Source organism: Lagenorhynchus albirostris, chromosome 3 (genome assembly GCF_949774975.1).
Source record: "Lagenorhynchus albirostris chromosome 3, mLagAlb1.1, whole genome shotgun sequence".
Classification (NCBI taxonomy): domain Eukaryota; kingdom Metazoa; phylum Chordata; class Mammalia; order Artiodactyla; family Delphinidae; genus Lagenorhynchus; species Lagenorhynchus albirostris.
In genome coordinates this window covers 163,582,752-163,604,051 of record NC_083097.1, presented here as the reverse complement: position 1 = coordinate 163,604,051, position 21,300 = coordinate 163,582,752, and the positions used below count along the sequence as shown (strand labels likewise).

The following is a 21,300-nucleotide window of genomic DNA, read 5'->3' as shown; positions in this document are numbered from 1 at the left end:
AAGGTGGGGGTGAAGAGGAGGGGGCAGAGGGCTCCTGCCCGTGGTCTGGATTCAGACCCCGAGGTCTCTCTGCCCCTTCCTGTCTGTGAGACTTTGGGCCAGGAATGTAACCATTCAAAGCGTCAGCTTCCCCACCTGAGAAATGGTAATAGTAACAGTACTTTATGCAACTGAATTGGGTTATTGTGGAAGGTTCCAGAAGTCATGCTTGGGAGGCACGCCCAAGTCCTCTGTGTGGTAATTAAGAGCATGATTTGGAACTAGACAGATCCGGGTTCGAATACCGTGCAGTCTCAGCTCTCATGCCTTACTTCCTCGCGGGGGCACCGTGAAGGTTCAACAAGCAGCTGACCATGCAGCCCTCGGGATGGTCCCCATACACCATCCCTTCCCAGAGCCCCGCACCCGCTGCCCTGCCCGGGCCGAGACTCACCGAGCACTTGATGTTCATGCGAGAGTACAGCATGGATGCAATTTCACTGTGTCCTGCATCCAAGGCCACCATCAAAGCCGTGCTCCCGTCCTGCAAAGCATCAGTTGCTATGCTGACACCCTGCACCATGTTCCCGCCCTCCCCGGAGTGCGCCTGGGTGGGGACTCACGCGGTCGGTGATAGAGATGTCGCAGCTGGGCACAGCCAGCAGCAGCGCCGTGATCTCCTTGTGGCCGTGCTCGCAGGCACACATGAGGGCCGTGGAGCCGTCATCATCTTGGACGTTGACGTCCGCCTCGCAGGCAAGCAGGGCTTTGACCACGTCCACCCGCCCGTGGCTGACCGCCAGCATCAGGGCTGTCTGCCCCGCCTGGGTAGGGCAAGGAACAGCTTATGGATCACGCAGCCTCCAGAGCGTGACACCCCTGCTCCGGAACCATCCATGGTTCCTGGGTACTCTGACGCTAACAGCACCTCCACTCACGGGCCTCCTTCTGTATCTCAAATAATCCTTCCTACCACTGGGCCTTTGCACCTGCTGATCCGTCTTCCTCCTGCTGGCTCCTCCCTCAGGTCTCAGCTTAAATGTCTCCTCCTCGGGGAGATGCTCTGTGCCTCCCCACCGCTATGCCCACTTAAATCAGATTCCTAACTCACAGGTGCAAACGTAAGTAAAATGTGTTGAGCTAAGAGTTGTACACTTTTCTGTCTGCCAGTTAAACTTCACTGTAAAAAAAAAAACATCCATCAGTGGATGAATGGATAAAGAAATTTATATATCCATACTACAGAACGTTATTCATCCTTAAAAAGAAATGAAGGCCTGAAGCATACCGCAACGTGGATGAACCTTGAAAATATTACGCTCCGTGCTAGGAGCCAGACACGCAAGGACCCATACTACATGATTCCATTTATATGAAATACCCGGAACAGGCAAATCCATAGAGACAGAGAGCAGACTGGAGGGGGCCAGGGGCTGGGGAAGTGAGGGTGGGAGTGACAGCTGTGGGTGCCGGGTCTCCTATCAGGGTGTAAAGATGTTCTGGAGGTAGACAGAGATGGGGGTGGCACAGCATTAGGGATCGATTTGTTCACTTTAAAAGGGTTGATCTTATGTGCACTTCACCTCAATTTTTAAAAAAGCAAACCACCCGGGCATACATCTGGAAGGAGGAAAATTCGAATTCAAACAGATACATGCACCCCAATGCTCATAGCAGCACTTTTACAACAGCACTTTTACAACAAGACTTGGAAGCAATCTAAGTGTCCATCGACAGATGAATGGATAAAGATGTGGTACATATATACACAATGGAGTATTACTCAGCCATAAAGAAGAATGAAGTAATGCCATTTGCAGTAACATGGGTGGACCTAGAGATTACCATACTAAGCGAAGTAAGTCAGAGAAAGACAAATATTATCATATGATACCACTTACATGTGGAATCTAAAAAAATGATACAAATGAACTTATTTACAAAACAGAAACAGACTCACAGGCATAGAAAACAAATTTATGGTTACCAAAGGGGAAAGGTGGGGGGAGGGATAAATTAGGAGCTTGGGATTAACAAACTACTATATGTAAAACAGATAAACAACAAGGTCCTACTGTATAGCACAGGAAACTATATTCAATAGCTGGCAATAACCTATAATGGAAAAGAATCTGAAAAAGAACATATATGTAAAACTGAATCACTTTGCTGTACACCAGAAACTAACACAACGCTGTAAATCAACTATGCTTCAATTAAAAAAAAAGTAAACCACCAAGAAAAAAATTTTAATTAAAAAAAATCAGTAAAAAAGCAAGGAGGGTCTGCCTGTTATGCACCACGGCAGCACCTCCCCCTTTTCCTTTGCTGCGGTAAGGCTGCTGCTAATCTCTCCCCTCCTTGCTGTTCCCACGGAGTCCTGGGTGCCCTGCTCTTCTGCCCAGACACCCATCCATGCCCCAGTCACCTCCACAGTCTCCCAGCTTCTGCTCCCCAACATACAGCCGAAGGGAGATTCCAAACCAGAAAGCAGCCCTCGCCCCTGCCCTGGTGGCTTCCCACAGCCCTGGGTCCAAACCCCTGCTAAGCCTCCAATGCTTGGGCTCCTGGAGCTCCTGGCTGGCTAGTGAGCTTTGGGAGGGTGGGGACTGTGCCTGCTTGTCAAACATTTAAGTCCCCAGCGTCCAGTTGCTGGTCAATGAATTACCAAGCAGGATGTGGGATGGCGTCGGCTTAAGGAAAGCTGAGGACCCCCATGTCTTCCCACACCCCCATTTCCACCATGAGGTTCTGTATCAGAGGCACCCTGGCAGGCAGGTCATTAAGAATGGGGCTCTCGGGGGCTTCCCTGGTGGTGCAGTGGTTGAGAATCCTCCTGCCAACGCAGGGGACACGGGTTCGATCCCTGGTCCGGGAGGACCCGCATGCCGCGGAGCAACTAAGCCCGTGCGCCACAATTACTTAGCCTGTGCTCTGAAGCCAGTGAGCCACAACTACTGAGCCAGCGAGCCACAACTACTGAGCCCACATGACACAACTACTGAAGCCCACATGCCTAGAGCCCGTGCTCTGCAACAAGAGAAGCCACAATGAGAAACCCACTCACCGCAACGAAGACCCAATGCAGCCAAAAATAAATAAAGAAAAGAAAAGAAAAAAGAAGAAAAAAAGAATGGGGCTCTCTGGACTTCCCTGGAGGTCCAGTGGTTAAGACTCCGTGCTTCCACTGCAGGGGGCGCAGGTTAGATCCCTGGTTGGGGAACTAAGATCCCACATGCCATGTGACACGGCCAAAAAAAAAAAAAAAAAAGGATGGGGAGCTAGACCCCCAGGTTCAAGTCCCCCCTCCTCTAGTTTGACCTGGAGGAAATGAATACGTCCCTGAGCCTTGGTTTCTTTGCCTGTGGAGTGGGGATTCTCCCCTTGGGCTTGGATATGGCCAGGAGTTAATAAATGGGAAGAGTTATCCCGGTCTGCAGCGCCGAGGGCCCGTACCTGGCTGGCTCTGGCATTGACATCGCCGAGCCGGAAGAGCTGCAGGACAGTCTCGAGGTCATGCTGGGTCTTCAGGGTGGCCAGGGCGGTGAGCATGATGGGGCTGTAGCCGGCGCGGTTCTGCTTGTCTACCTGGCAGACACCTGAGGGGAGGGGACCAGGAGGACGACAGGCCTCAGACACCCCTGATGCTGGCCAGGTCTGCCTTAAGGCTGGGGGGGTGGTCCCTGAGGACCAGGTCATGTCTCTACCATCAGACTGGAAGCCTGGGAATCATGCCTCCTCCAGCAGTCTAGGCCTGGCCTAATTACTCCTTTTTCTTGGACTGAGAACCCCATTCTGGCCTAGGGTCTCCACCTCTATTATGGGAGGGGCTCCTAAAGGTGTAGACTGTGCCTCCTCCATCAGACTGGGGGCCCCTGGATACTGGCACCCACATTTAGGGCTGAAAGGAGCAGCTGTGTCTCCCCCATTGATCTGGAAGAGTCCCTAGTCAGTTTCCTCCATGAGACTGTGGGCTCTGCCTCCTTCATCAGACTGACTAGGGGGCTATGTCTTCCCCATTACACTAGGGGAAAGCAAATTTCTTCATGTCGAATTGAGGACCACATCTTCTCTCCAAGCCCCAGGCCAGAGGCCGCATCCATGTCTTTCCCTCAGACTAGGGTTCCAGAGGTGTCACTTTCATTATACAGGGGTCATTGGTTGGGGGGGGGAGGGAAGGGCCACATATTTTCCATAAGACCATGTCTGCCTTTTCCAGTACACCGGGGCCACAGGTGGGGCCTGCATCCCCCTCACCTCAGACTGGGAGAGCAGCGTCTCCCCCATCAGACTGGGAGGGCGGCGTCTGCCCCATCAGACGGGGAGGGCAGCATTTCCTCCATCAAACTATGAGGGTGGCCTCCCCCGCAAACCAGGAGGGCAGTGGCTCCACTGTCCCCGCCCCGCCTGGCTCACCGCTGTCGAGCAGCTGCTGCACCACGGGGAAGCTGGCGTGGGACACGGAGTAGTGCAGCGCAGTGTTGCCGTTGCTGTCGGCGATGTTGACCACATAGTCCAGCAGCCGCGCCGACATGGCCCGGAAGGTGACCAGGTGGCGCCGCACAAGCTCTGGGTGGGCATCGCTGCGGCAGGCCAGGCGCAGCCACTCCTGCAGCACCGTGGTGTAGGCCACTTTCTGGTTGCAGATTGGGAAGGAAAGGGGTGTGAGGGCCACGGAAGCCCACCCCATCCCAGACGAAGCCCCCCAAGGGGAGTGCAGACACCCCACCCTGAACCCGAGCCTTGAGGGGAAGCATGGGCGCCCCACCCCAGTGAGCCCCCCTGGAGGAAGATGCAGTGTCCCCTGCCCTGTACAAGAACCCTAAAGGGAAGTGTAGACACTGCAGTACCAGGTACGCCCCCAGAAGAAGGTGTGAGCATCTCCACCCTGGATGTGACCTTCAAAGGCATGTGTAGACACCCATCAAGGGAAATATGGCAGCCCCTTCCCTCCAGCCCCCGAAGGAACAGCAACCAAGGCTGGGTTTGCCGGCGGGCAATCATCCTTGGCCCCTCCCTGCCTCCCTGGAACCTCTCCAAAGACCAAGACTCAAGCCTCGGAGCCCCCCACAAGCTCCCAGCTAGGATCCTGGGGTCCCCATGATCCAAAGCACAAGGAGAAGCCAGGGTGAGGGTGGAAGGGACAAAGCCCTCCCCGCCCCGCTTTCAGGCCCAGGGCCCCACCATACCAGCTCCCGCTCGGTGAGGGCATTGGGGTTCTCCAGGTACTTCTCCAGGGCCAGGCAGGCTGAGATGAGGTCGGGGCTGAGCTCCATCCTGCCGGTGGCAGACAAACGGGGAGTTGATCTTGGAAGCACCCACCTCAGCCTCCTGGGTGCCCCCTACTCCCCACATCCAGCTGGGGTGCTCGGAGAGGCCCTCAACACTCTCCACCAAGGCACTCACCCAGTCCTGCCAGGGCTCACCCGAGTGGTAGAATCTCAGACCCCCTTCCCTGGGGACATAATTTTACACAGCACCCCAAGGGGCAGACATGGGGAGCACACAGACCCCAAGAGAAAGTGGACACGTGGGCCAACATTTATTCCAAGTGGCCAGTGGCAGATGGAAAATCTTTCTCTGAGGACAGATTTTTTTTTATCAGGGGGAAAAAAAAAAGAGACATACACAGGATGGACAGGTGTGGCAAATGTCCCAAAGAAGGTGGATGGCTTAAGGACAAACTTGGTCTGCCCCTTAAACCCAAACCTGAACAGCCCAAATTGCCCCCATCAGGCCCTTTATCAAAGCCTCCGGACCTTCAGATGCCCAGAAGGAGAAAGTGCTTGTTCACTAATTCAGACTAAGGTGGGCATGACTGACTGATGGGAGGTTCCCTCAGAGGGTTTGAATGGTGGGATCTGAGGTCACCCCAGGCCCTGCCTAAATCCCTCCCACACAGAAAACTGACCGGATCTCCTCTTCCGCACTGGATCCCGATGCCCCCTCAGCTGTGGGCGCCTGCTGAGACTCCCGGGACAGCTGGCACTCCTCCCGGCTGATCTTGGCCTTTGCCGTCTCCTTGGGCCTGAGCTGGGGGGCTTCAGCCACGCTCGGAACCCTCTCCTCCGGCTCTGGGGCCTCGTTCTCTGTACTGTCATTGTCCGAGAAGTTCTCTGCTGTGCTGGAATCCTCGGATGAGGACTCATACCTGGGGGAGACGCTGCAGGTGGTGGGGAGGGTCATTTGACCTCTCTGGGCCTCAGTTTCCCCATCTGTTAAATGGGGGTAATGGCAGTATCTAGCTCACAGGGCTCCAGGGATGCAGCTTATAGCACCTGGCACACAGTAAGTGATCAACAAACACCGGCCGTGATTGTGATCATGCTTGGGGGGGCCAGGGACGGACATTGCTTTTCCCTTCCACCCTTTGGTACCTCTTACACTTTGCTCCTTACACAGGTGTTATACTGATTCAGACCCTTGTCCGACTGAAAATAGGACCCTCATGCTTCTTGCTACCTCCAAACACATCTAAACTTCTGGGCCTGGCATTCAAGGCCCCCAACTGGCCCGGTTCCCCAGGCCTCCCCCTTTTTTTTTTTTTTTTTTTTTTTTTGCGGTACGCAGGCCTCTCACTGTTGTGGCCTCTCCCGTCGTGGAGCACAGGCTCCGGACGTGCAGGCTCAGCGGCCATGGCTCACGGGCCCAGCCGCTCCGCGGCATGTGGGATCTTCCCGAACCGGGGCACGAACCCTTGTCCCCTGCATCGGCAGGCGGACTCTCAACCACTGAGCCACCAGGGAAGCCCCAGGCCTCCCATTTTTCACGTCACTGCTTCCTCCCACCCGTGAGCCTTTATCCAGGCTGTGTCCTCCATCAGGAGACCCCACCCCTCCCACTCTGCACCTCGCAAGCTTCTGCTTGTCCTGCAGCACATGTGCTCCCCTCTGTCAGTTATTTCCTTGGTCCCCCCACTGCCTGAGCATCCCCCATCATTGCTCCAGTCATGTTGTGTTGGGATCGCCTATTAGGGCCCAAGATCGCAGTGGACCAGGAGCTCCATCAGGGCAGGGAGCCGAGTCCAGCACCTCCCGAGGGGTAGTGTGGTACAGTGGTTGCAGCACAGGCTCTGGAGCCAGCCCACAGGGCCTCGTTGTGCCTCCGTTTCCTCGTCTGTCTACTGTGCTTTGGTTAAATGAATGAACCATAAAGTGAGGGGCTCAGACCAGGTTCTCTCACCTGCCGTTGACCCCCACGAACTGGAGGCTCCTCCGGCGGGTCTCGGGGTCTGCGGGCTCCTCTTTCCGCTTCATGATGGATGGCACACCTGCCGGGGGCCCTCCTGGTGGGGGAGCGTGGTGTCGTGAGGGTCTCCCGAAGCCAGACCCCATGCCGGGCCGTTGGCACCTGACCCTCTCGGTGGCCACCCCCATTTACCTGCACCCCCGGCCTCCTCTGACTCCAACTCCTGTGGGGCTGCTTGCCTGGCAGGCTCCCTGTTGGTGGCGTCGTGGGCAGGCACCAGGCCTGTGTTCTTCTCTGGCTGCGCGAGGGAGTCCCCCTCAGACTCCGGGGGTGACAAGGATGACTCTGCAGGAGCCTGTGGGAGACCTGAAGGGGCAGGAAAAGAGATGCTTACTGTGGGTAACAATACCAAAACAAGGACAGTAACGACAGCTACCTCCTGGCGGGGGGGCCGGGTCACATACCCCAGGCCAGGTGCTCCAAGGGCTAATTCTTGCATTAGTTCATCAAATCTTCCCAGCCCATGCAGAAGTTGGATTATTTACCGATGAGGAAATTGAGGTACACAGATTGCCTGAGGTCACCCAGCAAACAAGTAGCAGAATCCATTCCAACCCTGGTTTGTTGCCTGCCTCGAAGCGGGTCAGGGTCAGGGAAGACTACGAGACCCCATAATCCTGGCTTGTGACCCCCTCTGACTTCATACTAAGTAGTGTCTGGAAACTATAGCCAAGCATAGTGGTCATGGTCGGGACTCATATCTCCCACAAAAGAGCTGTGTGACCTCAGGCAAGTCACTTAACCTCTCTGTGCCTTGGACAAACACCATTTCCTACATCATGGCATTGTGCAGACTAAAGACAGTAATGTGAGGGAGAGAGCTTAGAACAACATCTGCACATCAAGAGCACTTGAAGAGCATTTGTTAATTCAAGAGAATTGTAAACTATATTTTGATAAGATTTAATATTATACTTTTTTTTAACAGAAGTAGGGTTGTCCTGTAGATAACATTTTGTATTTCACTTCCTTCTTCTTTACTTAACATAAAGCAGGGGATTTCCCTGGTGGCGCAGTGGTTAAGAATCCATCTGCCAATGCAGGGGACACGGGTTCGAGCCCTGGTCCGGGAAGATCCCACATGCCATGGAGCAACTAAGCCCGTGTGCCACAACTACTGAGCCTGTGCTCTAGAGCCCACGAGCCACAACTACTGAGCGCACACGCCTAGAGCCCATGCTCCACAAGAGAAGCCACCGCAATAAGAAGCCCGCGCACCGCAACGAAGACCCAACGTAACCAAAAAATAAATAAGTAAATAAATTAAAAAAAAGAAATTAAGCAGGTGTTCCTTTTAATAATCATGAAAAAGAAACAATAAGGGCTATTAGAAACTGAAAACTAAAACCCCACCCAGGTGGAGTTTCAGTTTGGGCCAATGAAAAAGTTCTGGGAATGGAGGGTGGGGACAGTTGCACAACAATGTGAGCTGGACACTCAAACATGGCAAAAATGATACCTTTTATGTTATGTATATTTTATCATCATTAGAAAAAACCCCGCCCAGTTTGGTCTGAGAACAAAGGTGACATTATAGGACCTGGGCCCCAAGGGTGCCCAATGCACAAACGGGAGTGGGCTTGGCAGACAGCTCCAGCCCCGGATCACCAGCCTGGAGCTAGAAACAAAAGTCCAGTTGCCACTTGGAGTGGCTGCCTGGGTCTCGGAACCCACTCAGGTTTCCCCCCCAAGCCCCGCCCCGGCCAGGCCACGTGTGGCTTCTGTGTCACCACTTCTCCAGGATGTCCCCTTCCTGCCAACCGGCCAGGGGCTCTGCAGACCAATTCATTTTAATTCCCTTTAACGGTTAACTTTTTTTGACATCCACAGTAACTACTTCCTCAAGTCCATGGGCAACACTCAACTTGAGCTAAGAACGGGGAGTAAACACTCAGCAGAAGCAAAGCACATAGAATGGATAAGACATTGGCCATGAATGCTTCCGACGGCGCCCCAGCCCAGTCGGGCCAGGCGGATTCCTGAGCGGGGAGCTCCAACTCCCATGGGGAACCAAGAGCAAACACCGGGTTTTTACATGAATCTCCAGATTGTTTTTTAAACCGTGTCAATAAATTCACATCAAACAAACAAAAGCACTATGTGAGTGGAATTTATCAGGAGGCAGATGGACCACTGCACGGTCTCACGGTTGCCCGAACTCAGGCCTCCTGATGTAAACACCTGGGATGTTTGTTACTCAGCAAATCAGACTATGCTCAGCGAAAGAAGCCAGTCACAGAAGGACAAATACTGCATGAATCCACTTATATGAGGTCCCTAGAGGAGTTAAATCCATAGAGACAGAAAGTAGGATGGTGAGTGCCAGGGGCTGAGGAGTAAGTGTGTGATGGGGCAGAGATTCAATTTGGGAAGATGGAAAAGTTCTGGACAAAGATGGTGGGGATGGTTGGACAGCAGTGTGAATGTGCTTATTGCCACTGAACTGGACACTTTAAAATGGTTAAGAGAGTAAGTTTTATGTTATATGTATTTTACCGCAATTTTTTAAAATGTAAAAAAAAAAAAAAAAGGTGAAGTGGTGCAGCTGTATGGCCCGTTCTGCCCGGAGGGAAAAGCATGGCTCCTTCCAGCTTGAGAAGTTCAAGGTCAGACACTGCAACACTAAAATAACAATAACAAAACTGGTAACAGTTATTATTGTTATTCTACTGGGAGATGGAGCAAACTGTTACCAAAATTTATAAGGAAGAACAAAAGTCCATGGCCAGCTAATTTTACAAAAATGGGCAGGGATGGGGAAGCTGGCTTAGGAGACAGTAACACATATTCCCAAAGTCACAATAATTAAATCAGCAGGGCATGGCTGCAAGAAGAAATGGGCCAAAGGAAAGGAGTTCCAGCACAGACCCTGTCTGAAAGAACTTGGGGTAAAGCAGAGGGCTTTCCACAAATCAGTGGTCAAGGGTGAGCTCTGTGGGGTGGTGTAGGGAAAGCAGCTTACTCTGCCCAAGGAAAATCAGGCTGGATCCCTACCTCACACCTTATGCAAAAAATAAACTCCGAAGGACTAATATGAAGGTACAATGACAAAGCTACAGGAAGAAAATATGGCAGAATATCAGTGGCCTCAAGAAGGGGAAAGATCCCTTTAAAAAGCCCTCTGAGCACTAACCATATATGAAAAGTATGAGGTGATCTCACTTAAATGTGGAATAAAAAAAACAAAAACAAAACAGAAAAACCTCAGAGATACAGAGAACAGATTGATGGCTGCCAGAAGCAGGGGATGGGTGGGATGGGTAAAGGTGGTCCAGAGGTACAAACCTCCAGGTATAAGATACAGGCATACCTTCTTTTAGTGGGCTTCACTTTATTGTGCTTCGAAGATACTGCATTTTTTTTACAAATTGAAGGTTTGTGGCAACCCTGCATCGAGCAAGCCTATTGGCACAATTTTTCCAACAGCATTTGCTCCCTTTGTATCTTTGTGTCACGTTTTGTTAATTCTCACAATATTTCAAGCTTTTTCATCATTATTATATTTGTTATGGTGACCTGTGATCAGTGATCTTTGATGTGACTATTGCAAATATGTTATGACTCGCTGAAGGCTCAGATGATGGTTAGCGTTTTTTAGCAATGAAGTATTTTTTTTTTTTTGTGGTACGCGGGCCTCTAACTGTTGCGGCCTCTCCCATTGCGGAGCACAGGCTCCGGACGCGCAGGCTCAGCGGCCAGGGCTCACGGGCCCAGCCCCTCCGCAGCATGTGGGATCTTCCCAGACCGGGGCACGAACCCGTGTCCCCTGCATCGGCAGGCGGGCTCCCAATCACTGCGCCACCAGGGAAGCCCAATGAAGTATTTTTTAATTAAGGTATGTACATTATTTTTTAGACATAATTCTACCACACACTTAATAGACTACACTACAGTGTAAACATAACTTTCATATGCACTCGGAAACCAAAAAATTGTGTGACTTGCTTTACTGCAGGGGGTCTAGAACCGAACCCGCAATATCTCTGATGTATATTTGAAAGTTGCTAAGAGAGATCTTAAAACTTCTCATCACAAGGAAAAAAACCTGTAACTCTGTGAGGTGATGGATGTTAATTAAACCTATTGTGGTAATCATTTTGCAGTATGTACATATATCCAATCATTAATTTGTATACTTTAAACTGATATAATGTTATATGTCAATTATATCTCAATAAAGCAGAAAATATCAAAAATTTAAAAAAGAAAAATACGATGGGTTTAACTACATCAACATGAAGATTTCTATTTGGTTAAAAAAAAAAAAAAACTCTTAGACAAAGTTAATCTACAGAAGAATACAGGCTGTGGGAAGATAGTCATAATGCCAAAAACAGGCAAGGGATTACTTTCTAGAATAGGAGTCAACAAGATTTTTCTGTAAAGGGCCAGACAGTAAATATGTTGGGCTATGCGGGCCATAAGGTCTGCTGCAAATAGTACAAAAGCAGCCCTAAACAGTATATAAATGAGTGGGCGTGGCTGTATTCTAATAAGTTAGAATTTCATATAATTTTGCTCATATCACACAATGTTATTCTTCTTTTCACATTGTTCAACCATTTAAAAACATAAAAACCATTCTTAGCTCATGGGCTATATAAAAACAGGCAGTGGGCTGGATTTGGCCCTGCAGGCTGTAGTTTGCCAACCTCTATTCTGAAATATGCCAGGAACATCTCAAACTTGCCCAAAGAAAAATGGACAAAGGCTAAAACTAAGCAACTCACCAAGGATTCTTGTTAAACTTATATGGTGATGCTCAACCTCACCAGAAATCAAAGGAATGAAAATTAAAACAAGGAGATATGAAACGAACACATCATCGTAAAACAACTATACCCCAATTAAAAAAAAAATACAAAAACGAAAAAAAACAAGCAGATACCACCTTGCACCGGTGTCAAATGGGCAAAAAATTAGAAAGACAGGTAAAACTGTACGTTAGTGCAGATGTAGGGAAGTGGGCACTTCAGGCCCAAGCATGGCCGCTGGGAACGTGGACAGGGAGACCTTTTCCGAAGAGGATAAGACGAAATCTGGAGTGAAGTTGTACATTCCCTGTGACCCAGCAGGCCCACCAGAAGGGACATGTGAGGATGGCGCCATACTGTTCAAAGCGGCCAGGAGCTGGAAGTAACCCAGGGGGCCCACCAAGGGGGGGGGGCGGGATCAGATAAGAAAGTGTAGCACATACCTAGGGCAGAAATCTACGCAGTCATTAAAAGTGACAAACCAGATTTATAAACATCAGGGTGGAGAGTTCCAAAATAGTGTGTAGAGAGGAAAAAATAAGAAACAGAATGAGATTTTTTTTTCCCTAAAGCGCAATACCATTTTAGGAAATTAAACAAGCATAGGGCATAGTTTTCAAGAACATTCAAATATCTAAATAAGCTTCTGGAAGATGGGTGGCAAGGAAGGATATTACAGTGGGGGTGGAGGTGTATGACTGAGCAGCGGTTGCTGAATCACGGCCCACGGACACGGTTTTTACATTTTTAAATGGTTGGGAAAAACATCAAAAGAAGGATTCTCTTTGGGACACGTGAAAATTATAGGAAATTGAAATTTCAGTGTCCACACGTTAAGTTTTATTGGTACACAGCCATGCTCTTTCATTTATGCATTGGCTAAACCTGCTTAAGTGCTACAAAGGCAGAACTGAGAAGCCAAACTCATCAAAATGTATACATTAAAAATGTGGGGCTTCCCTGGTGGCGCAGTGGTTGAGAGTCCGCCTATCGATGCAGGGGACACGGGTTCGTGCCCTGGTTTGGGAGGATCCCACATGCCGCGGAGCGGCTGGGCCCGTGAGCCATGGCCACTGAACCTACGTGTCTGGAGCCTGTGCTCCGCAACGGGAGAGGCCACAACAGTGAGAGGCCTGCGTACCGCAAAAAAAAAAAAAAAAAAAAATTAAATCACTTGGCCAACCTGTACACGGAGGGTGTGTGTGTGTGTGTGTGTGTGTGTGTGTGTGTGTGTGTGTAAATAACAGACATCACGGTCCTTAAAAATGCCCTTCCAAGGACTTCCGCAGTCCAGAGGGCCCAAGTTCGATCCCTGGTCCAGGAACTCAGATCCCTGGAAGCCACTTGGCGAGTCCAAAAAAAAAGGGGGTGGGGGGATCAAGGGTTCCCATAGAAGGACATTTGCATAGCATCTTTGACAGTAAAGAGTCACCCGGCTGTTAAAAAATAAATAGCATGTCCCAAGAATTTTTTTTGGCCGCGCCTTGCAGCTTTCGGGATCTTAGTTCTCTGATCAGGGATTGAACCCACACCCTTGGCAGTGAAAGCATAGAGTCCTAACCACTGGACCGCCAGGGAATTCCCCCAAGAATTTTTAACAATGTGATGAAATGGCCCTGGGATAATGTTAAATTAAAGAAATCAGAGAGTTTAAATCCTGGCTTTGAAAACTGTGGGCAAATTCCTTTACCTCCCAGGGCCTCAGTTTTCTTATCTGTAAAATGGAGATAAAAACACTACCCACCTCATAGCGCTGCTGGGGGTGTAAATGAATTAAAATACAAAAAGGGCATCAAATAATGCCCTGGCCCATTGTAAGGGCTGCCTAAATGCTTTTAAATATAAAATAAAGCAACACAACAAATTCCATCAGCTATATGTTGCCAGACTTGAAAAATACATATTATTTTCTGCATTAAAAAAAATCAGAAGGGGGCTTCCCTGGTGGCGCAGTTGTTGAGAATCTGCCTGCCAATGCGGGGGACACGGGTTCGAGCCCTGGTCTGGGAAGATCCCACATGCCGAGGAGCAACTAGGCCCGTGAGCCTGCGCATCTGGAACCTGTGCTCCACAACAAGAGAGGCCGCGACAGCGAGAGGCCCGCGCGCCGCGATGAAGAGTGGCCTCCGCTCGCAGCAACTAGAGAAAGCCCACACACAGAAACGAAGACCCAACACAGCCAAAAATAAATAAATAAATAAATAAATAAAAATCAGAAGGAAAGAAGCAAAAGTGTTGACAGCAGCTGTGTCTGGGTGGTGGTGGGTTTATGGGGCTTATATTTTGTGTTCCAGATTCGTCTGTACTTTCCAAACCTTCCACAAACAATATGAATTGCTTTCATAGGACTATGTTTCAAACAAGAGCACAGGAAATTTCAAAGCCTTGGAGAGATCTCACGGATGCACCTGCCTGGCTACCCCTTCTCCCACTAATCTCTCTGTGGTGCCTTTGAAAGGTGAGGGGTGAATGAGACTTTATGGGGTCTCCAGGCCTCTGCCTGCCCCACCCACCTTTGCCAGCCTGAGGGGGAGGCTGCCTCTCACCTTCCCTGCCCTTGGCTGCAGCAAGCAAATTCTAGATGTCAGAGAGGCTGGGCTCCTTCCTGCCTCCTCCTCCAGGGAGTCCTCCCTGACCTACCCATTGAGCTGACCGACCTAAAAGAACACATGGTCCGAACACTCATCAAGGACTTCCCTGGCAGTCCAGTGGTTAAGACGCCATGCTTCCACTGCAGGGGGCGTGAGTTTGATACCTGCTTGGGGAACTAAGATCCCCGCATGCCTTGTGGTGTGGCCAAAAAATAGAAAAACAAATACACAAACAGAAACCACTTGTCAAGCAGCCACCCGGCTGCTTCTTTCCTTTCACATCTTGGTTCAAAGAGCAACCTACCAGCGCCTGGTACCATACTGAACACTCACACCAACTGATGCACTTAAGATCACACTGATCTGGTGACATCAGGTTGTCAGGACCCCCAATTTGCAAATTTGGCACAGAGAGGTTAAACAGCTTGCTCAAGGGCACAAAGCTAGGGAGCAAGGAAACCGGAATTTGAACACAGGCCGCCACCGCATCCAACCACCACCCACCCCGTGCCCATTTTATTTGCTCCAAACGTGTTCTCTGAAATTATTTTTCTTCCCGTGTTTTTGGTGGTCTCTTATTTGTTTATCGCCGGGGCTTTTGTCTGTCTTGTTCACTGCTGTGTCCCCAGTGCCTGGAAGAGTCTGGCACATAGCAGGCACTCAATAAATGTCTGCCGGATGAGAAGGTATCGAAATGAATTAGCACACACCAGTTCCACCCAAGCAAGGCAGAGGTTAGGGCTGGCTGCAGCAAGAAGGAGTTAAGTGAGACACAAAGAAGAACTTTCTCAAGGGTGGTAGCTTGCACAGGGTGGGGACATTGCTAGGTCTGTGTGTTCTGCAGGCAGAAGGCCCCATGGCTGCCCTGAGAGGCATGTCTGGAATGGAGGTTGCCTCTCAAGAGATCTCGAGGCTGGGCAGGGCGGGGCCTCTGGCTGGGGGCCAGGGTCGCAGGGCTGGGTGTTTGGGATAGACAGAGCAGAAGGGTGGAGTCCAGAGCTGTCCAGGAACAACATGGGGAAGTAAGAAAACACAGCTGGGTCCCTGACCCGCAGCTGGTGCCCTCTGGTCCCTCCATGGGCTCTGGCCACCTGACATTCAAGGCTGGGATGGGGATCTGGGCCCCACCTTTGAGCTCTGCTGTAGGTTCAGAATGGCCTGGGCTTAGATCCTGGCTGTGTGACACAGGGCAAGTGAAGCTTCTTCCCAGGCCTCAGTTTCCCCAGCTATAACAAAAATTGACCTGAGAATCATTAGTAGATGGAGTAACAAGCACTGGCTAAGCACTTACTGTATGCACTAATTCACAAGAGTCTTAGAGGTGGGGGGTCATTATTATGCCACTTCACAGATAAGGAAGCTGAGGCCCAGGGAGGTGGAGCTTCTCATTCAGGGTCACACAGTAAGAAGTGAAATTTGAACCCAGGTTGCCTGGCTGCACTGCCCACCATCTTAACCTCCTCTGTAGGTGAAACACTTATCAGAGCCCTCAGCACCAAACTGGTATTCGATAAAGAACAGCTGTTATTATCATGAATCATTCTGGCAGCTCCTCCCAGGGGCCTCAGGACGGGCGGTGGTGGGACAGCTGCCATTCTGCACATCCCACATCCCCTTTCCTGGAATGAGGACTCAGCAGTTCCTCCAGGGAGCAGCCCCTTCCTCCCTCAGGACTTGGGTGGGGCTCCTCTACCCCCAGGATCTGGGCCTGGGCAGTGAGATACACAGTGATTAGCTCAGTGATGGGCATATGACCCAAGCCAGCCAAGGAGGGCCACCCGTGGGATTTTTCTTGGTGCTATCTGGATTGAGGGGCTCCCTTTCCACTGAGCTGCAAGGACAGATGCCCGGAGTGGTGGAGCCACCTTTGTCTGCCTGAGAGAGAAGGCTCCACGATTCACAGAGGAAGAGAAAGAGGGAGTTAGAGATTCCTGAGGATATCTGAGTACCTGGATCCAGCTACGCCTGAAGCCGTCCGTCACTAAGTTACACGGACAACACATTTCCTTTTCACAGTCTGAGATTGGTTTCTGCCAATCAGGGACGATTTTTTGCCCAGCAACCAACAGCCTTGGGGACCCTCCCCTAAATACCTCCTGTTTTCCAGACATTTACAATGTGCTAGACATGAGCACACACGCTTAACAGACACCCAATTTCTTCTCATGGTACCTAGAGGTACTGAGTCAGCAGCATAAGTGTCCCCTTTTCACAGATGAAGAGACCGAGGCTCTGAGAGCTGGTAGGAGGACAGGGCTGGGGCTGGACCCCGGCATTCAGAGGAAGAAGGAGGGACCCTCCACCATCTGCCCCCCCCCACTAAGGCTCACCTGCTGCCCCATCGCAGCTGCGCTCTGTGATGCTGATCTTCTTTACCAGGTGGACATTGCTGGTGGATGCAGGGGGTGTTGGGAACACTGTCTCTACCACCTCCTGGCTGCGGAACACAGGGGGGCTCTCGGCCCCGCCGGATGTCGCCAGGGCCCGCAGCCCTGCCCCGTAGGGCTCCAGACTCTGGGCCCGCTGTGCAGGGGCCCCCGCAGCTGTGCTGGCCGCCACCTCTACCTCCCTCGGCCCCTCCACCACCCGGACAGTGTCCACACGGACTGGGCTGTCTGGTGGCGGCCAGGCCTGGGGCTGGAGGTCGGCCTGCCGGGCCTGAGCTGCCTGCAGCTCCTGGAGCGCTTTCTTGAGCTGGGTCTCCAGCACGGCGACCTTAGCGGCAAGGGCTGCCTCCCCGTCGGGCATGCCTAAGTCCCGCTCTCGGACCCAGGTGCCCACGCTCCGGGTCTCGAGCACCGCCGGGTCCTCGGGGGGCTCGGGGAGGTCCAGGCAGAGCTCGCTGCGCCCCCGGGCTCCCGCCGGGTGGCCTAGGAATTTCTGGCTCTTGAGCTGCACTGTGAGCTGCCGCTTCTCCTCCTGCAGCACCGACAGCTTCACCTGGAGCACGGGAATCAGTTTCACCTGCTCCTCCAGCTGCCGCAGCTTCCGCAGGGCCCCCGCCATCTGCTCCCGCACGTGGGCCAGGTGCCCAGCACTGGGCGGCACCGGCGTGGACAGTCCCGATCCCCGCGGCGTCGGGGGTGGCAGCCCCACGCCCACCAGTGAGCTTGTCGAGCCAGCCACGCTGGGGGTCAGGGAGCCCAGGCCGGTGGGGGCGGCCGCCTGGTCCTCGAGGCGGCGACGGGCGTCCAGCAGCGTGCGCTCCACGCGTGGGTTGAAGCCAGCGCGGGTCTCCAGGGCGCCGTACTGCGGGTAGAAGCCTCGGCCGCAGTAGGAGTAGGCCGAGTGCCGGCTGTCCCCACTGGCGTTGGAGCACAGAGACTCGGTGGACGTCCACCAGGAGCCAGGGCCGCGGGGCAGGGAGCCGAGGCGGGGCCGGCGCTGCACGGCCACCCGCCGCAGCGTGTGGCCCTTCTCGATGTCGTCCACGTACTTGAGAAAGTCCAGGTCCAGGCGGTAGCCGTAGGGCGTCTCCACGGAGTAGGGCAGGTCGGGCTCCTTGGAGGGGAAGGTGGGCGGGGAGGCTGGGCCGGGGGTCCCTGGGGTGGGAGGAAAGGCCAGCGCCTCTGAACACTGCGGTCCCCTCCTCGGGGCAAACTGATGCCCCTGGGAGGGTCAAGGCTTATTTGCCCAAAGGATAGGAGCCCACCGGGTGCTCAACTGCTCAGCTGTGTCTGCGGTCTCCGAGCCTTCCCTGGCCAGGGCAAGGCCCTGTCACCCCCTCAGACCCTCCCAGGGCAGGGCTGTGCCTCCAACCTCCCAACCAAGACAGGACCCTGTCTCCCCCCTCAGACCAACCTCCTTCCCTGGAAGACCCAGTCTCTCCCATCACACTCTCCAGGGCAGAACCAAGTTGTCCCTCTTCAGGCCCTCAGGGCAGGGCTGCGTCCTACCCTCAGCCTCCTCAAGTAGGGCCCTCTCCCCTCCCCGAGGCCGTGTCTCCCCTCCCCCACCTCCAACCCCAGGGCAGGGCCCTCTTCCCCGTGAGACCCCTGACCTGGGAAGGGGGCTGGCACGTGCAGGACTTGGGCCATCCTCCTGCCTGCAGACGCTCCTCAAGAGTCACTTGGACGACTGTGAATCAGACCACCTGCAGCACGGGCTGAGGCTTACCTGGGGAGAGGGTGTGATGAAGCCCCCCCCACCCCCCGAGTTGGGAATCTGCAGGGGGAGGGGAGGGGATGTGGCCACCTCTCCCCTCTGCCCCCTCCACCTCCCCGCAAGTTCCCCCTTCCCCTGGGCGTGGGACCCTCTCATAGGTGCACACCCAGCCTGGCTGTGGAAAGGGGTGGGGAGCCCCCAGAGCCTGGAACAAAGAAACCAAAACTCACAGTCTGCCCGCACATCTGTCCGGCCCCTGGACAGGCTCCAGCTGTTCCCACAGCCCCGCCTCCACAAGGCTCCCGGGCCGAGGAGGAGCCCTAAGCCTGACAGGCCCCACCTTTCCTGAGCCCCCTCCCCTTAGCCCAGGCAAGAGCTGGCTGCTGGGACAGATGGGGGCTTAGGTGGACCGAGGGCTGGGGCACTCGTGGGGAGACAGCCTTCCTGCAAGGATCCGAGGAGACGAGACACAGGGCACAAAGAGGAATAGAGCTCAGGGTAGGGGACCCCAAAACAGAGCTGGGTCAGGCCAGGCGGTGCGGGTAGGGGGCGGTAGGGAAAGTTGGGGGGAGGCAGCGAGGAGCAAAGCCTTTTCCCTTTATGGAAACAATTTTCTCTAAAAATAAACAGTTTCGCTGCCGGGCTACACGAGAACTTCCTGCCCCCACCCCCCCACCACCCCGACCAAGGATGCGTCCGGCTCAGGGCTGGGGGGGGGCGCGGGGGGCAGCGCGGCGGGGATAGAAGGCCGGGTGGAGGCCCGAGAAGTCATGGGGGTGGGGGGAGGAAGTAAGAGGGGGTGCCTGGAGGCTTCAAAGAGGAGGGACAAGGAGGGCCTCTCACTAACCTGCCCCCCGCCAGCCCTGGAGGCTGGCCAGGGCACTTTTGTCCCCAACACTCCACCTGAGTTTGGACAGTCCTTTCTGCTGTCTGACCCCTAGCCACCCTGCTGCAGAGGTCCCGGTCCATCCCACCACCAGAGAGGACCCTTTGCAAGCTGCAGGTGCTGGGGCAGTGGGTACCTGGGAGGATGGGCCAGGTGGGCCACCTGCTGGGCATGAAGGCGGGGCCGGGGCTCCAGGGGCAGCCAAGCTTCTCCTGTCTCACACCCTCCTTGCTTAGCGTCTTGCTTCGTCTCTCCACGTCTCTCTGTGTCTCTCCAAGTCTCTGTCTCTCTGTGTCTCTCTTCACTTGTCTCTCCCTGTCTCTCCACGTCTCTGTCCTCACTTCTCTGTCTTTCAATGCCTGGAACACACAGTCACCCAATTGTAGGAAATTTGGTTTTCCAGCTGCCTGGAGGGCCATTCCATGCACAACAGGGAGGTGACCAAAAATATTTTCTGCAGGGACTTCCCTGGCGGTCCAGTGGCTAGGACTCTGCACTTCCAATGCAGGGGGCATGGGTTCGATCTCTGGGGAACTAAGATCCCGCATGATGCGTCGCACAGCTGATAAAATAAAAGTGAATTTAAAAAAAGTTTCTGGGGACCTGAGAGAGACTGGAGGCAGGGACCAGGAACGGTCCCCGGCGTGGAACCCTGGAGGTGGAGGGTGTGAGGCGAATAACAGTAATAACTATAATCATCATCCCGGCAACTCATCTGATCATCATGACAACCCTACCAGGTGGGTAGTTATCACCCTGTTTTACAGATGCGGTGTTTGGGGACACAGAAATACACAGTGACTTGCCCAGGGTCACTGAAGGGGGAATTAGCTGGGTCTGGATTTGAATCCTAAGCCTGGTAGATTCCCCCACTGCCAGCCAAGCCACCCTTAAGCCCCTTGCCACATTCCTCTGCCCATTTCCCAGGCAGAGAGACTGAGGTCTGAGGGTCTCCAGCCACCTGACCGTCTTCCACGTGGGCCGGTGACTGACTCCAGGTGGAGAAAGCAGATGGTGGGGGCAAGTGTAATGGTGGTGGGTGTCTGTGGCTGAGACTCCTCTCCCTCTGTAGGACCCCTGGAGAAAGCGGAGGACACGGGATAGGACAGAGAGACATGGAGAGAAAGGGACAGGACACTCCAAGAGGGGACAGGTGGGAGGCTCAGGGAAGGGGCGGGGGGTCCCGGGCAGGCCTGAATGTCCGGCGGGGTCTCCCTAAAGCCCCCCTCCCAGACCAGCCTGGACGTCTCTGGGGTCTTCCCGCTCCTCTCCTCGCCTCAAAGACGGGGGCGAGGAGGACCCCGCCCCGTACAGGGTAGGGGCGGGGCCTGCGGGGTCCCCAGCTAATGGCAAACAGCTGCTGCTCCCCACGCCGGCCCAGCCGCCAGGCCGAGGCCCAGCCCGGCCGGACGCCCGGACGCCTTCCCGCCGCCTGGGCCTGGCTCCGGCCCGGCCGCGGAGGAGGGCGAAGGAGGACCGAGTGGGCGAGTGGGGAGGCGGGACAGAGGTAGAAAGGAGGATGGAGACGTGGGAGAGGGGCAGAGGGGAGGCAGTGATGGGGCAAAGGGGTAGGGAGGAACGGATGGAGGATGGGGTTGGAGGAGAGAAGCAGGGACAGGGTCAAAGATGAGGACGGGGCAGAGGCGAGGGACCAAGACACTCAAAGTCCGGAAAGTTTGGGCATAGATGATGGAGTTGGAGGCAGCAGCTGGTAGAGACCGGCGAGATCGCGCCCCGG

The 21,300-nt window shown here is 53.6% G+C and overlaps 1 protein-coding gene and 1 long non-coding RNA gene across 11 annotated transcripts in view; one reads left to right on the top strand and one right to left on the bottom strand.

The window, feature by feature from the left end:
- Positions 1 to 9,310, top strand: part of LOC132517613 (uncharacterized) — a 19,254-nt gene extending 9,944 nt beyond the window's left edge. For all 4 annotated transcript variants that reach the window (XR_009539781.1, XR_009539779.1, XR_009539778.1 and 1 more), the window contains one exon: positions 9,058 to 9,310. This is a non-coding gene — a long non-coding RNA (uncharacterized LOC132517613). The remainder of the gene's footprint in view (positions 1 to 9,057) is intronic.
- The window catches only part of KANK2 (KN motif and ankyrin repeat domains 2), a 24,392-nt gene extending 3,092 nt beyond the window's left edge, over positions 1 to 21,300 (bottom strand). Inside the window, exons 1-11 of one of the 7 annotated variants that reach the window (XM_060145116.1) lie at positions 20,524 to 21,300; positions 18,573 to 19,921; positions 16,903 to 18,114; positions 7,360 to 7,533; positions 7,162 to 7,264; positions 5,891 to 6,142; positions 5,169 to 5,256; positions 4,396 to 4,615; positions 3,436 to 3,578; positions 603 to 803; positions 434 to 523 (exon numbers count right to left, since the gene is read on the bottom strand). In XM_060145116.1, the coding sequence (XP_060001099.1) occupies positions 434 to 523; positions 603 to 803; positions 3,436 to 3,578; positions 4,396 to 4,615; positions 5,169 to 5,256; positions 5,891 to 6,142; positions 7,162 to 7,264; positions 7,360 to 7,533; positions 16,903 to 18,114; positions 18,573 to 18,609 (2,520 nt within the window). In that variant the 5' untranslated portion in view covers positions 18,610 to 19,921; positions 20,524 to 21,300. The other 6 variants (XM_060145118.1, XM_060145115.1, XM_060145119.1 and 3 more) reach the window with 6 other exon arrangements.